At 45.7% G+C, this 16,537-nt stretch overlaps 1 protein-coding gene across 1 annotated transcript; it reads right to left on the reverse strand.

Annotated features, from left to right (window-relative positions):
* Positions 1-281: 281 nt before the first annotated feature.
* LOC116989312 (outer dense fiber protein 3-like protein 2) lies at positions 282-16,240 on the reverse strand. Its single transcript, XM_033046553.1, has 4 exons — positions 16,036-16,240; positions 8,912-9,022; positions 7,137-7,250; positions 282-844 (listed from the first exon to the last, which is right to left on the reverse strand). The coding sequence occupies exons 1-4, from the start codon at positions 16,085-16,087 to the stop codon at positions 366-368; spliced, it is 756 nt and encodes a 251-aa protein (XP_032902444.1). The 5' UTR covers positions 16,088-16,240; the 3' UTR covers positions 282-365.
* Positions 16,241-16,537: the final 297 nt, after the last annotated feature.

Below are 16,537 nucleotides of genomic sequence, written 5' to 3' on the forward strand. Positions count from 1 at the left end.
GGTTTCTAACTGTGTTTTGCACTCATGTCTTGTTTTTTTACAGTCTCTTTGTTATCACAGTCTTGTAGAATTTATGTGTAATTTATACATTTATGTTTTGTCTGAATCTATGTGCCTGGGTTGCTGCTGCAAGCAAGATATTCACTGTACTAATGCATCTGACTACACTGTATTTCAATGTATTAATCGCTTAATGTAAATGTAAAGCTTGACAGAAACGTTAATATAATATGGAAATAAAAATATAATACAATAATATAAAAATCTAAATATTAGCTTTATTGTTTTACAGAACTTTAAAACAAGCATAGATTTCAGAATAGAATGAAGCTTTAAAGTTCCAGTTGCAGCCACGGAGCTGGAAGTCAATCTGACATAGCTATGATAAGAGGGGTCACATACTCTGAGTGCCTCATTCCCAGTGAAAATGCCGGGACACTGGGGTTAGTGATGGTCACTTTTTCCGGGCTGTGTGCTCCAGGTCCTGGCTTCTGAGTATAATAGGTGGGCAACTCATGTCGGCCCAGCATTGAGTACGCCGGCTGTTTGCGGAGGTAAATATTGGGGTCAGTGCGGTTGTACCTGCCAGGGCCAGGGGTTTTGGACAGATCTTCTCTCCTTGTCCTCCCAGTAACCGAAAAACAAGCACTGGAGGGCTTGGTCGGAACCTTTGGTCCCATCAGGGATGGAAGCGTGTAGCTATTTGGAGCAGGCACTGTGTCCAGCTTGCGGTACCTGGTTCGGGATCCCATTGTGTAAGCTGGCGACCTGTGTTCATTGAGGTGGGGTGTGCACTCTGGATTATATGCCCCTGGTCCAGGTGTTCCTGGTATCTTGGAAAGATCTAAATAATCAAAAAAAAAATTCTAGTTGAACAGGGAATAAGACTATAGGAGCTGAGGCTGTTTCTTAGATTGAAATATTTCTGCTGTCTTTTGTTTCATTTTTGTTTCCTCCATTTTCCTCCTTGGTTCTTCTTAAGAGAAGTAGTGGAGGCCAATTCACTGGATGTATTAAAGAGGGAGTTAGATATAGCTCTTATGGCTAACGGAATCAAGGGATATGGGGAGAAAGTTGGAACGGGGTACTGATTTTTGGATGATCAGCCATGATCATATTGAATGATGATATTGAATGATCATATTGGATCAAAGGGCCGAATGGCCTACTCCTGCACCTACTTTCTATGGAACAAGGGCTCTGACTGCCTTGGTCCTTTAAATGCGGACCATTTGTGATGCATTGAATAAGATAGATGATGAAAAGTGGTCTTTATAAAGTCTAAAGACTTGAGAGATACAGTGCGGAAACAGACCCTTCGGCCCACCGAGACCGCGCTGACCAGCGATCACTCCCACCACTCTCTCACTCTCCCTGACCTCCTCCCCTCGATGTCCATGTTCCCACCACATTGACGGAAGCTCGTGAAATCTGCTAGGAATGTTGGTGAGGTGGAAGCCTTGTTATTATATCAAAGATTTTATGAGAGGTTAAGAGGTGCTCATGAGCAATACATGCAGCGTGTACGAACCTCACATCAAACAGCCTAAAGGACAGTCAAAGGCACTTCCATCACTGCTTATAGTCACGTCACTGTCAAGTTATTCTTATAATAAGGCTCGTACAACGACGTAATCGGAATCTGTCTTTATTTAGCAACTCTGTACAGCAGCAGCAGGCTCGTGTGCATGCCCGGGCTGCAGGCTCGTGTGCATGCCCGGGCTGCAGGCTCGTGTGCATGCCCGGGCTGCAGGCTCGTGTGCATGCCCGGGCTGCAGGCTCGTGTGCATGCCCGGGCCTTTCCTCACACTACCCTGGTAACCACGTCACATCCGGTTACGCCCACAGCGCCAACTTCAGGCCGGATGCCGTCACTGCAGCCTGACCACTGGCAGCAGCGCCCCCTTCCGGTTACTACAAAATAAAGGCATTCCTTACACTATTATTCCATAATACCACATCTCCCTTTCTTTGAGAACAAAGGGTGCACTACCTTTGTCTCTGCAGGTCTTAAGGGGTTTATTCTGCCCTTTTGCTGGAAGACCTGTCCCTGATCTGTCCCTGTTTCAAGCATGCAAAATAGCAATAAAATAACTTACGCGTTACCATACTGTGAACTATTACTTTAGCTGGCTGTGTTCTTCAAAACTAAAACTCTCAGGTTTCAGGTAAATGTAACAGGTTTAGCAGAACAATTTCACAATCACATTTCACTCTCTTTTTCTTTACTGTAGAAAACAAATCAATAAATCACCAATCAAGTCTCTTCGGCTTTCTAACCTCTCCCACACCTGGTCCGCACAGTCTCTGTGGTGGGGCCCTCTCTGCTGGGTGATGTTGTCACTGGTGGAGCTGGCTCTGGTGTAGGTGAATCTTCTCCCACCGGTGGCTCATCAGCGTCGACTACCCCACTGTTGGCCTGCAGCGGCACCAAGTGATGCCGGTTCCTCCTCAGTGTGCCCTGAGGCACCTGGACGATATAAGAGCGAGGGGTATTGTGTGTAGATAGCACTGTGCCCTGGACTCGTGCATCGGTGATCCACACATCCTCCCCAGGTACGAGTGGCTCCAGATTTCTCGCTCCGTGCCTCTTGTCGAAGGATCGTGCGTCGTTCCTCCTCTTCTCCCTTTCTTTGGCCCCCAGCGTGTTGTCGTCAGGCAAAACTGGATTCAGCAGGGTTGGAAGGGCAGGAACTGTAGTGCGGAGGCGGTGCCCCATCAACAGCTCGGCCGGGCTATAGCCGTTCTGTAGAGGGGTTGCTCTGTAGGCCAGCAATGCAAGATATGGGTCTGATGCCTTTGTTAGCAGGTTTTTCACGGTTTGTACAGCGCGTTCCGCCTCCCCATTGCTCTGAGGAAACCTGGGGCTGCTCGTGATGTGCACAAAGCCATACTCTGCTGCAAAGGCTTTAAAGTGGCTACCTGAGAACTGGGGCCCATTGTCACTTTTAAGAAATTCACAAATTCCATGATGAGAAAACATGGATTTCAGGTGCACCACCACATCTGTGGACCTTGTTGGTGACAGCAGCGCAACTTCCACATACCTTGAGAAATAATCTACTATTAGTAGATATGTCTTGTCTTTCAGCGTGAACAGGTCAGCTCCCAAGGTTTGCCAAGGCCTGTCTGGCATCTCCGTTGGCATCAGCGGCTCTTTGACGTTCCTTCTCTCTTGGATGCAGGTTCTACATTTCAGCACCATGTCATTCAGCTGGCTACTGAGTCCTGGCCACCATACCGTCTGTTTGGCCCGGCCCCTGCACTTTGTCACCCCCAGGTGTCCCTCATGTAGTCTCTGCAGCACATCAACTTGTAAGGCTGGTGGGATGACGAGCCTCGTGCCCCGCAGCAGCAGCCCATCGTGCACAGTCAGCACTGCTCTATCAGCCCAGTAATGTCTCAGCACTCCCTGCAGTTGGCTTTTGTCGGGCCAGCCGTCTGTGCAGTACTCCATCAGTGCAGAGCATGTGCTGTCTGCCTTCAGGTGCTCACGTAGGCTGCTCAGATAATCTCCACTGACAGGAAAGTTGCTGATGACAGAGTCTACATAGATGTTGGTGTCCTCTAATAGGCTTGTGTCTGTGTGTGTACTTGCGGCTCTCAGAGGAGCACGAGATAAGGTGTCGGCTGTCCACAGGCTTTTGCCAGGGACATGATCGACTGTATAGTTGTACCTCATGAGTCTCATCCTAAGTCTTTGGACTCTTGGTGGGAGGTCATCCAAAGCTTTCCCTCCCAGCAGACTCACCAACGGCTTATGGTCAGTTTCCAGCTCGAATGGTCTTCCCAGGATGAAACAGCTGAACCTTTCACATGCCCACGTTGCAGCCAATGCCTCCTTCTCTACTTGAGCATAGCGCTGCTCTGTTGGTGTCATTGACCTGGACGCATATGCCACAGGTGACCACATGGCATCGCTCTTCTGCAGCAGGACTGCCCCCAGGCCAAAGGAAGAGGCATCAGCAGAGATCTTTAGAGCACTGTTTGGGTTGTATAATGTGAGCACTGGTGTGGATGACAGCTCTGTTTTTAACTGATCAAAGGCGGCCTGCTGCTCTGTCCCCCAATACCAGTGGTTCTTCTTGGACAGCAGGTCCCGTAGCACTTTGTCTTTTTCAGCCAGGTTAGGCAAGAAGCGGCCCAGCTGATTGACCATGCCCAGAAAACTCCTGAGTTCGCTGACATTTTTGGGTGCATCCATCTCTTGTACTGCTCTCGTCTTCTCTGGATCTGGCTTCACTCCATCTGCTGAAATCACATGACCCAGGAATCTGACTGTGTGGCGTGTGAGCTCACATTTGTCCATGTTGAGCGTAATGCCGGCCTTTTGTGCCTTCTCTAGCACCGCATGTAGCTGCACATCATGCTCCTCCTGCGTCTGTCCCCAGACCAGGATGTCATCCATGTGACACAGTACCCCCTCCAGGCCACCGGTCACTTCTGTCATCATCATCCTTTGAAAGTGCTCAGGGGCTGATGCTATGCCAAAGGGTAGACGGTTAAAATAGTAGCGCCCAAAAGGCGTGATGAAGGTGGTGTATTTGGCAGACTCTTTTGTCAATGGTACTTGCCAAAAGCCCATGTTGGCATCTAATTTGCTGAATACTGTTGCGCCAACTAGCATGCCCAGAGTGTGCTCGACAGAAGGCAGGATAAACTTTTCTCTGCATACTGATTCATTCATCATTGTGAAGTCCACACAAATGCGAACATCACCTGCTTTTTTCGGCACCACCACCATCCCGGCACACCAATCAGTCGGCTCCTCAATCTTGGTGATTACGCCCATCTTCTCCATACGGTCTATCTCCTCCTTCACTTTTCCCATAAGCGGCAGAGGGACTCTGCGTGGTGTGTGGAGAGAGAAGGGCACAGCCTCTGGCTTCAATTTAATTGAGTATGGCCTCCGAACAAGACCCAAGCCGCTACACAGCTTCGGATATTGTTGTTTCACTGATTCCAAGGTGATGCCGTCAACCCTGCACACAAGCTGAAGCCATTCTATGGCAGGCCTTCCTAACAGTGCAGTGTGCAGGTCTTTTACTACATAAATGTTCTCTATGGCTGTCTTTTTGCCTCTGCGCAGTGTTTCTCTGGCTACACCCAGGACAGAGAGTGCATTGCCCCCTGGCCCAAACAATGGGCGTGTCGACACTGCCAGGCGCTTCACATCATGCCCCCCTGTAATGTCATGGTACACCTCGGCTGGCATAGCGGTGACATCAGCACCAGTGTCTATTTTAAAGCACACTTTTTTTTGTCTCACTTGTAGCTGCACCGTCCACGGGTCTTTTCCAGCATCCACGGCTCCCAGGAAAAAGCTCTCTTCTTCCTCTGTAGTGACAGCATTCAGAGATTTTGCACTGTTTCTGCACACTTTGCCATAATGTCCCTTTTTGCCACAGTTGTGACACACAGCATCTTTAGCAGGGCATTCCAATTTTCCATGCGAGGGCATTTTCCCACATCTATAACAGGCCTTTGAACCTGGCTGTGGCCGTGTATTAAGTTTATTTTTGCCTGGTGTTTGTGCTTGTGGCTGAGGCTTTGAGGGAAATTTGGGTTTTCTGTAGCTTTTAGCATGCACAACATCAACATTAGAGCACTTGCTAGCACCGCTATTTTCTCCTCTAAAGTCAGACCGCTGTCGTCTAACTTCTTCAGACTGCCTTGTCTTTGTTATAGCAGTTCCAAGGGTTAGGTCTCTGTCTAGCTGTAGCTTTTCTGACAATGAGACGTTTCTCAGCCCGACCACTAACCTGTCGCGGATCAGCTCGTTCTGTAACTGTCCATAGTTGCAGTGTTCAGCTAATCCGTATAGAGCAGTGATGAAGGAATCCACCGTTTCTCCTGGCAGTTGCACACGCTGATTGAACTTGGCTCTTTCGTAGATTACATTCTTTTTAGGCACAAAAAATGCATCAAAGCCCGCCTTGACATCCGTGTACATCCTCCTCTCATCTGCAGTTAGCGTTAGCCCCTTTAACACATCTTCGGCTTCATCGCCCATGCAATACACTAACGTGTTCACCTGGTTTTCTGCCGACGTCGCGTTTAAGTTGCTTGCAAGCCGAAAGCGGTCGAATCTCCTGATCCAACGCTCCCATTCTTGAGGCATGGTAAAATCGAATGGCTCTGGAGGTTGTATTGTGAACGTAGCAGTTGGTGTAGGTTGCGCCATATCTGCCGGCTCGACTCCCATTTCCCGCCAAAACGATACACCTTCCACTTCTTCTTCTTTTTTTTTTCGCTTACAAGTCTCCCATTTCTGACACCATGTCAAGTTATTCTTATAATAAGGCTCGTACAACGACGTAATCGGAGTCTGTCTTTATTTAGCAACTCTGTACAGCAGCAGCAGGCTCGTGTGCATGCCCGGGCATTCCCTCACACCCCCCCCGGTAACCACGTCACATCCGGTTACGCCCACAGCGCCAACTTCAGGCCGGATGCCGTCACTGCAGCCTGACCACTGGCAGCAGCGCCCCCTTCCGGTTACTACAAAATAAAGGCATTCCTTACACTATTATTCCATAATACCACAGTCACTAATTGACATCCTTGGGCTTTGAAGGATTGGGCTCTGTTCAACTCTCGGCTCCTCAATTAATAACTCCACCAATACTGCACAACTCATGTGTTTTACCGAAGTACAGGCAACCAATAAAGTTTTTGCTACATTTATATTGGAGGTTATTGTCTTCAGCATCTTCGAGGTCAGTTGCAGAAGGTGCCCCCCCCCCCCCCCCCCACTCCAAGGACACAGAGGTGGTCAGGTGAGGAGAGGTACGTCAGATCGCGGGCCTGCAGCAGCCTGGGACTAACCTGGGCTTACCTGAACCAGGGGCGCTCCAGTACTTCCAGCATTAGTACTGGACTTTGGACTTTTTATTTTTCTTTGTAAACGGTGGCAAAATATGGCGATTGTGCATTAGTGGGCTGTGCAAAATAATTTCACTGTGCTGTGCATACGTGACAATAAAGAACCATTGAATTTGTGGTGGGGTGGCGCAGATAGTAAAGCTGCTGCCTCACATCGCCAGAGACCCCGGATCAATCCTGACCTCGGGTGCTGACTGGGAGGAATTTGCACGGCGACTGCGTGGGTTTCCTCCGGGTGCGACTTTACTCACCGCAGGTTTTCACTCGAGCTGCCATGGAGTAGGATGGAGTTCCATTCCTGCCGAATCGAGTGATCTTTGGATCAACGTAGTAGCGGGGTCCGGGGCTGCAGCTGTTGTAATACACTGACAAGAGAAAATGCTGCATCATTTAAAGACTTCTTGTCACCTTACCCTCGTTCCAGTCCCATTTCCTTTTCATTTGTTAGCACTTAGAGTCACAGAAAGATACAGCAGGGGAACAGGCCCTTCGGCCCACCAAGTCCGTGCTGACCATCAACTAACCACTAACACTGCTCCTGCATTAATCACATTTTGCATTCTCCACACATTCTCATCAGATTCTATCCCATTGGGGCCAATTTACAGAGACCAATTAACCTGGAAACCCGCACATCTTTTGGGTGTAGGAGGAAACCAAAGCACCCGGGGGAAATCCATATGGTCACAGGGAGAACGTGCAAACTCCTCTCAAATGGCAGGCGAGATCAGGATCGAACCCAAATCTCTGGCTCTGTGTATGTAGACTGAGCTAATTTTGACACCAGCATTACGACCTGCTTTCAAATGATGCAGCTTCACGGATATAAACCTGGACACTCTATGCATTTCACGGTATAGTTCATGTTCATAAGTCAGAGGAGCAGAATGAGGTCATTCGGCCCATCGAGTCTACCCCAACATTCAATCGTGACTCATCCATCTTTCCTTCTCAACTCCAGTCTCCTGCCTTCTCCCGACAACCTTTGACACCCTTACTAATCAAGAACTTGTCAATCTCTGATCTAAAAATATCCAATAACTTGACTTAACCAGTAACCAGAACCCTGGTCTGTGGCAATTAATTCCACAGATTCACCACCCTGACTAAAGACATTTCTTGTCATCTTTCTAATACCCTTTTATTCGAAGCCCTCTGATCCTAGACTCTCCGACTAGTGGAAACATCCATATCCACTCTATTCAGGCCATTGGATATTTTTAAAACAGTGATTGACAGGTTCTTGTAAAAACTTGCCTCCCACACCTCCTTTAAACTTTGCTCTTCGAACCTTAAAATTAAGCCCTCTACTCTATGATATGTTCAACCTGGGAACAAGGTTCTGACTGTAAACATTATCTATACATAATCTTGTATACTTTTATTAGGTCTCCCTGCAACCTCTTGATGTGTAATATCACAGTAAGAATTGCACTGTCTCCTGTGTGCTTTGTAACTGCAAGTAGTTTAGTTTGGTTAGAGATACAGCGTGGCGACAGGTCCTTTGGCCCATCGAGTCCATGCCGACTGACGATCACCCGTACACAAGTCCTATGTTAGCTCACACGCTAGGGGCATTTTACAGAAGCCAATTAGCCTACAAAGCTGCACATCTTTGGAATGTCAGAGGAAACCGGAGCATCCGGAGAAAACCCACGTGGTCACGGCGAGAACGTACAAACTCCGTACAGACTGCACCCGTGGTCAGGATTGAACCCTGGTCTCTGGGGCCATAAGGCAGCAACTCTACAGCTGCACCACTGTGTCTACCCTTTTTTTTTTTCCAATGTCGGGAGATGTTTCCAGCAACCATCAGCTTCCAGATAACAAATAAATAAATTAGAGGCAAAACAAAACCACCATTCAACAATGATAACTAGCAGTAGAGATTGTTTGTTAATCATTTTGGCATGCAATAACAGAGTATTTATGCATTCCTCTTTGCAGCATATTTTTGACTGCATTAAAAACTCTTTGCTTTGTCGCATTTCCCTTAGGTTTTTTTTTTGTTGCAATGATTACTTACATGCACTGCTGTGTTTTCTCCCAAAAGTGTAGGCTGGATTCATGTGCTTGGTAAGATCGTGGCCCATAAACCCAATGGCGGGAGGCAATCCGTATCTCCCTGGTCCAGGCCCTTTACAAAGTCACAGAATAAATACTCTCTTTGAGACAATTGCAGAAAAGATACCTCTTGAATGAAAGACAGTACATCAAATGGCCCTTCTTGTCACCTGCCATAAAGCAGGGACCTTTACCATGTACCCTGTGTAGTCTGCCCTTGATCGACAGTGGGAAACAAGGGGTCGCTTGGTGGAGGGTGAGTGGAGGTCAAAAAACAGAAGGAAGAGGGAATTGCAAGATTTTAATAGAGTTGCTGCCTTACAGCGGTAGAGACCAGGGTTCGATCCTGTCTATGGGTGCTGTCTGCACGGAGTTTGTACATTCTCCCCGTGACCTGCAAGGGTTTTTCCCGGGATCTTCGGTATCTTTCCACACTCCAAAGATGTACAGGTTTGTAGGTTCATTGGCTTGGTCTAATTGTAAATTGTCCCTAGTGAGTGTAGGATCGTGTTGATGTGCAGGGATCGCCGGTCGGTGCCTACTCAGTGGGCTGAAGGGCCTGTTTCCGTGCTGTATCTTTAAATGAAAATATTTGTCAATTGGTGCATACGTGCACAGTAAATAGTTCAGAGGAAATTGTCTAATCATTTTTGTTTCTTTACTGTCTTGACGGGGAATAGTGTGGCTTAGTGGATGTATCACAGGTTGGTTCATGTATTAACTCAGGGTAGACAAAAATGCTGGAGAAACTCAGCGGGTGAGGCAGCATCAATGGAGCGAAGGAAATAGCAACGTTTTTTAGATTTATCATTGTCACATATACTGATGTATAGTGAAAAACTTTGTTTTGCGTGCTAGAGAGAGCCAAGACAGTCCAGAGTGTTTTGTAAGCATATGTACTGAAACGGATCATTGAAATTCTTACTTGGAGCAGCAAAACAGAAGCGTGAACATAGTACTCTTTAAACACCAGAATATTCAACAAAAAAGTTCAGTACACACATGTAGATATATATATATATATATAAATTCTCACCTTGGTGGAAACATTGGAAGACAGATCCAGAGGGTGAGAGTCAGTCGTAATAGTGAACCAGGCCGTTAGGCAAACATCGTTTGTGCTATTCAAATTTGCTTACTGGGATCGTCCCATTTGCCTGCATTTGGTACATAGCCTTCTAAACCCTTCAGCTCCATACATACATCTGTCCAAATTTATTTTGTAAGTTGTAATTTTATCCTCCACTGTAGGAAAGGATAGGTGGAGCCAACCAGGCCGCCTTGATCAGACAAGGTTTGAAAATTTTATTTGGTTTAGAGATACAGAGCAGAAACAGGCCCTTCGGCCCACCAAGTCCACGCCGGCCAGCAACAACCCTATACATTAGCACTATTCTACCCACTCGGGACAATTTACAATTTTTACCAAAGCCAATTAATCTACAAACCAAGGAGGTCTTTAGAGTGTGGGAGGAAACCGGAGCACCCGGAGAAAACCCATGCAGTCACGGGAGAACATAAGAATTCCATACAGACAGCACCTGAGATCAGGATCAAACTAGGGTCTCTGGTGCTGTCAGGCAGCAACACTACCGCTGCACCACTGTGCTGTCCCATGCCAAAAGGATGGATGACCTACTCCTGCTCCTAAATTCTTTCCTTCTACACCTTCCTACTGTCAAATGCAGTACTATGATTCCTTATGTCCTTCGAAAATTCTTGAATGCATGTAGTGATTTAACTTCAGTTGTTTCCGTGCTACAAAATTTCACCATTTCACCCTCTGGTTGAAAGAAGTCTTCCTTATACTCCCTCTGAACATCTCAATGAGGAATTGACCACGCCTTAAAAACAAGAGGAAGGAATCTTAAAGCTGATAAGTACATGAAAAGGATAGGTTTAGATGTATATGGGCCTAACATAGGGTGGTGGGACTAGTGTAGATAGGGCATGTGGTCAGCATGGGCAGGTTGGGCCAAAGGGCCTGTTTCCATGCTACTGACTATGACTGTAATAAAAAAGTCAGCAAAGATGTATTGGACTGAGTGTCATGTTACTGTGCTGTATGACTCTATAACTTTCTAATCTAATGCAATGATCGCATAGGGCAAAGTCATTTGGAGTGAGATGGCATTAATGGCATAATGGAGGCAAACATTACCTGCAGGAGTGACAGTGCTTGAGAAATGCAGAGAACATTGTCAACCATCAAACCCCTGATACAAATCTCACACTGGCTCAGATCGTCTCAATGATCTCTACCTGTGCGTTCCTACACTTGTTTCACTGCCTCATGCGACTTGTGTTAAGGCAGGATCAGTGTGTTTTCAGTTTTATTTTTTAAATGAATGAATAAATTAATAAGTTTATTGGCCAAGTATTTACATACAAGGAATTTGCCTTGGTGCTCCGCACGCAAGTGACAACATGACATACAGTAACAGTTAGGAATTACACATATAACATTAAACATTGATAATAAAACATTATCGATTAAACATGTGAATTAAATAAAATACTAGAGCAAAAGGAGGCTACAGATTTTTGGTTATTGAGTAGAGCTACTACTTGTGGGAAAAAAGCTGTTTTTATGTCTGGCTGTGGCAGCTTTGACAGTCCGGAGTCGCCTTCCAGAGGGAAGTGATTCAAAGAGTTGACTAAGTATCAACTTGGCAGACACTCGTGCTCACTTTAATTATTTGCCATCACTGGTTTCAAAGCCTGACCCTGGGTGTGGGCCAGATCATGTCTTGGCTGCCTGAAGTAATTTGTTGATAAATATATAATCTGGATTCAGCAATGCTGCACCGCAGGAGGTCTTTCATAGATGTGACAGAACAAGACTTTTATCCCCAGGAGCCAACAGGTCGTTGGTGGAAACAAGAAAACAGACAGACGATTGATAATTAATGGAGAGTTACATTTATAGTTTTCAGAGGGAAAGGTCTTACTTTAGTGTCCACACTGATGCAGCAGTGGTGCATATTACCAATGCAGCAGTTATAGAGAATATATTTCCAGAGATGCGTGGGTAGGGAGGAGCTGCAGATGCTGGCTTAAATCGAAGATAGACGCAGAACGCTGGAGTAACAGCAGGTCAGTTAGCATCCCTGGAGGAAAGGAATAGGTGATGTTTCGGGTCGAGAGCCTTCTTCAGACTCCAGAGATGGTTGTGCATTAATTTAGGCTTGATGCAAACTGAGATTGGAGCAACACTCTGGCCAGAGATGTTCATCCTACATAGGGAGCAGCGGAGCTTTGAACATTCTGTACTATTCTAAGAATTCTCTATTCGCTAAGATCCCTTACATGTTTGTGAGAAGGAAGTAATCCTCACCACGTGATACTTTCTCAGTTAAATGTGTTCTCTGACTAACAAATGGCACCAGAGCATCTAATTAGTTAAATTAGCACTTTTTAGTTTAGTTTAGAGAAACAGGGCGTAAATAGGCCCTTCGGCCTACCTCGTCCACGCCCACCAGTGATCCCCGTACACTCACCCTATCCTACACACTAGGATTTACAACTTTTACCAAAGCCAATTAACCTACAAATCTGTACGTCTTTGGAGTGTTGGAGGAAACCGGAGCACCCGGGGAAAACCCACACGGTCACAAGGAGAACGTACAATCTCCGTACACAGCACCCATAGTCAGGATCGAACTCGGGTCTCTGGTGCTGTAATTCAGCAACTCTACCACTCCGCCACCGTGCCATCCTTTGTGCCACTTCTATGTGGTTGGATGTTCACAACCTCACCAGGGAATTAATAGACTATTAACATAGAGAATTGAGCTAACTTGTACATTCCAGTTAGATTTTGCAACTCTCATGGCAGACAAGGCAACTGGTGCATGGATCTGACTTTGTCACAACTCTGAGGTACCTGAGAACATGAGGCAAAGTGGTAGGGAGTGGTTTGGGAGTAGAATGGGGAGGTGCCGATAAACAGCATTAGGATTACATCATTAGCTTCCATCCAGGGAAAGAGACACAACTTCGGAATCTCCATATCAATACGTAATGCATACATCGGCTGCTCTGTACCTGAAAAGCACAGTGGAGATCCCCTAGAATGCACGCAACTCTCTAAATAAACTGCACACATGTGCATGCATCATATGACTTTAGACTTTAGAGATACAGTGGGGAATACATACCCTTCGGCCCACCGAGTCCACACCGATCAACGATCACCCCGTACACCTCCACTGGGAATAATTCACAATTTTACCGTATCCAATGAACCTACAAACCTGTAATTCTTTGGAGTGTGGAAGGAAACCGGAGCACCCGGGGAAAACCCTTGTGGTCACGGGCAGAACGTACAAACTCCGTACAGACAGTACCCGTAGTCGGGATAGAAACCGGGTCTCTGGCGCTGCAAGGCAGCAACTCTACTGCTGCAACACCTCAGGATGTTGTTTTCTCCTTTCTGAAAATCTGTACACGTGATGAATGCATGTAGATGTAGATTTAATCTGCCATAGGTTTCCTGTGTCACTTTGATCAAGTCAAATGAACTTGTGTCATTGGTGTTGCAGTGATGCCACTTGACTTATTTCAGGAGAATCTTGTGTACATTCTTTCACTTATATATTCTCCTTTGCATCGCTTGCTGGAATTAAATGATTTACATCTATATTTCTGATCTTATTTCCTATTTACACAAGCTGTCTCTGTATCAGATTCACATCAGAATCGCACTCTGAATGTCAGATGTGCAGCTGGTATTAGCACACAGAATCTGTCCTGTTCTTTGAGTTATTTTATTGAGTTATAATTATGTACAAAACACAAGTGCTGAGTAACTCAGCAAGTCAGGCAGAATGCATGAGGGGAATGAATAGGCAGCATTTCGGGTAGGAATCTTCTGCAGACTGATTCTATATAAAGAGGTTTCTGACTGAACCACTTGCCCATCAAGTTGAATCTTATTCTGACTCTTGTATGCAGAATAAACTCAGTCAGAGTATTAGCTTCTGGAACGCGGTATCGTTTTCGGGTTTAGTAACAGACTTGCTAATCGATATCTCATTGTTGAGTGAGAGGCCAATGGTTTAAAGTGAGGGGGGAAAGATTTAATGAGAACCTGAGAGGTGACTTTTTTTACACTGAGGGTGGTGGGTGTATGGAATGAGCTGCCAGAGGAGGTCCTTTATGCAGGTGCTATTGCAATGTTTAAGAAACATATAGACAGGCACATGGATAGGAAATGTTTAGAGGGATATGGGCTAAACGCGGGCAGGTGGGACTAGTGTAGATGGGGCATGTTGGTGAGTGTGAACAAGTTGGACTAAAGGCCTATTTCCACACTGTATGACTATGACTATAACATTAAGTATATTGCTTATTTCATTTCTTCAGTAATTATCTAACGGTTCTTTAGTGTCACTGTTGGATCTGGGGTAATCTGGTAAGTAAGTATGCGCATTATATCATTTTGTGCTATCGAGTCAGAGAGCAGAGAATCAAGACTTTGGATGCAGCGTATTACTGGCAACCAGCAAATATTCAGCTGTACTAACCCCGTAATAATGGAGGCTTTGGAAGGGATGCAGAGGAGGTTTACCAGAATGTTTCCTGGATTATGGGGTATTAGTTACAGGAAGATGTTGGATAGACTTGGAGTGTTTTCTCTGGCATGCTGGAGGTTGTGGGAAGATCTGACAGAAGTATATAAAATGATGTGAGGCATAGATATGGTAAACAGTCAGAACCTTTTTGTGGTTCATTTTCTAGGGATACATCAGAAGGTCCATTCTTCACTCCCAGTCCCAGTCCCTCGTTCTTTCCTCTCAGCCCGACAAAACTTTATAGAATATAATATCAAGTATTTCTCATTTTCTCTGTCAGTTTAGTTTAGTTTAGAGATACAGGCACTTCGACCCACTGAAACTGCGCCGACCAGCAATCCCCTCACACTTACACCATCCTACGCACACTCGGGACAATTTACAATTATACCGAGCCAATTAACCTACAAACCTGTACCCCTTTGCAGTGTGGGAGGAAACCGGAAATCCCGAAGAAAACCCACGCAGGTCACAGGGAGAACGCACAAACTCCGTACAGAGAGCACCCATTGTCAGGATCGAACCTGGATCTCTGATGCTGTAAGGCGACAACTCTACTGCTGCGCCACTGTGCTACCTCTTTTGGAGGTTACCCCCTGGTCTATTTCCACCACCCTTGCAGGCATTCGGACAGGAACAGGCCCTTCAGCCCACAATGAATTCCAGGCTTTGTAGTCTAGGTCAAGACAGAACACAGTGTAAACAAAAGTCTAGTCATCTTGACACTCTAATTCACTTCCAGCCAATTTAAATTTGTACTCTCTGACCTCTTTCTTGCCATTTCACATGGAGAGATGAAAGGGCATTAAAAAATAAACATTATTTTTTAAAATATCAATCAATAAATAAATAAATAAATAAATAGATACATGGATAAAATGAATGTTATGCAATTAACTACAAACAGCTAACAATGGCCTGTTTCCTTTATCATCGTTACTTTTTGCATATCTTTCATTCATTGTTCTTTATCTCTCCACGTCACCGTTTATATCTCTCGTTTCCCTTATACCTAACCAGTCCGAAGAAGGGCCTCGACCCGAAACATCACCCATTCCTTCTCTCCAGAGATGCTGCCTGACCCGCTGAGTTACTCCAGCATTTTGTGTCTAACTATAATTCCAATCTGCTATAGCCTTTTCCAGTCGACGCTGGAATGCACTTACAAATGTGGAGACAAAATGCTGGAGTAACTCAATGGGTCAGGCAGCATCTCTGGAGAAAAATATCTCTGGAGACTCTGAGTCTGAGGAAGGGTTCCAACCCGAAACATCACCTATTCCTTCTCTCCAGAGATACTTCCTGAACCGTTGAGTTACTCCAGCATTTTGTGTCTATCTTCGTCTACAAGCCAGCGTCCGCAGTTCCTTCCTGCACACGTACAAATGTACTTTATATATTTGTGTTGCGTTTATTCCATGCACCGTCCTTGCTTCATTCTAGTTACAGTTCAATGTTGTTATTAAAACTTCATAATCGTAAGCAATAGTTTAGCAGGACAGAGGGTTACCTCGCTCCCGAGCTGCAATTGGGGCATAAGCCTTCTCGGTGTTGTTGTCCATCCTCCTGGGTCAAAACGTCCCAGGTCCCCAGAATTTGCTGTTGCTCGAGTCGATGAGGCCAAGTGCACGCTGAAATGCTATCCTGTCCGAGAGAGAAATGATACAAGGGTTGCTGTCTTTAACAACCACCATGTGTTGCCATGGAAGCAGTTACATTAGCTCATCCAGGCATTCAGTTACAATCTATTTCTCGTGAGACAGACACTATTCTACTGGACTACACTGACTTTTCTATTCAATGCGGTGAGCGCAGTCGACAGATGCACAATGTGGTGTCTACTTATGTTACTGCACTAGTCATACAGATCAGTTCCCCTCATGCCGGCTTGAACTCTGTGCAAGAAAATTGGAAATAAAATGCGGGTATCGGTAAAAGTGATCATGTTGTTAGTTTGTGAAAATTCACTGATTCCATAATGTTACTTTAACAATGAAAACTGCGGTCATAAT

This window comes from Amblyraja radiata, chromosome 29 (assembly GCF_010909765.2).
Source record: "Amblyraja radiata isolate CabotCenter1 chromosome 29, sAmbRad1.1.pri, whole genome shotgun sequence".
Classification (NCBI taxonomy): Eukaryota; Metazoa; Chordata; class Chondrichthyes; order Rajiformes; family Rajidae; genus Amblyraja; species Amblyraja radiata.

Coding starts and splice junctions, on each gene's coding strand:
- LOC116989312 (XM_033046553.1), bottom strand. CDS start 16,087: ATGGACAACAACACCGAGAAGGCTTATGCCCCAATTGCAGCTCGGGAG. Junction 7,251..8,911: donor GAGAAAACACAGCAGTGCAT/GTAAGTAATCAT, acceptor TTCTCTTGTCAG/TGTATTACAACAGCTGCAGC. Junction 845..7,136: donor AGCTCGAGTGAAAACCTGCG/GTGAGTAAAGTC, acceptor TTGATTATTTAG/ATCTTTCCAAGATACCAGGA.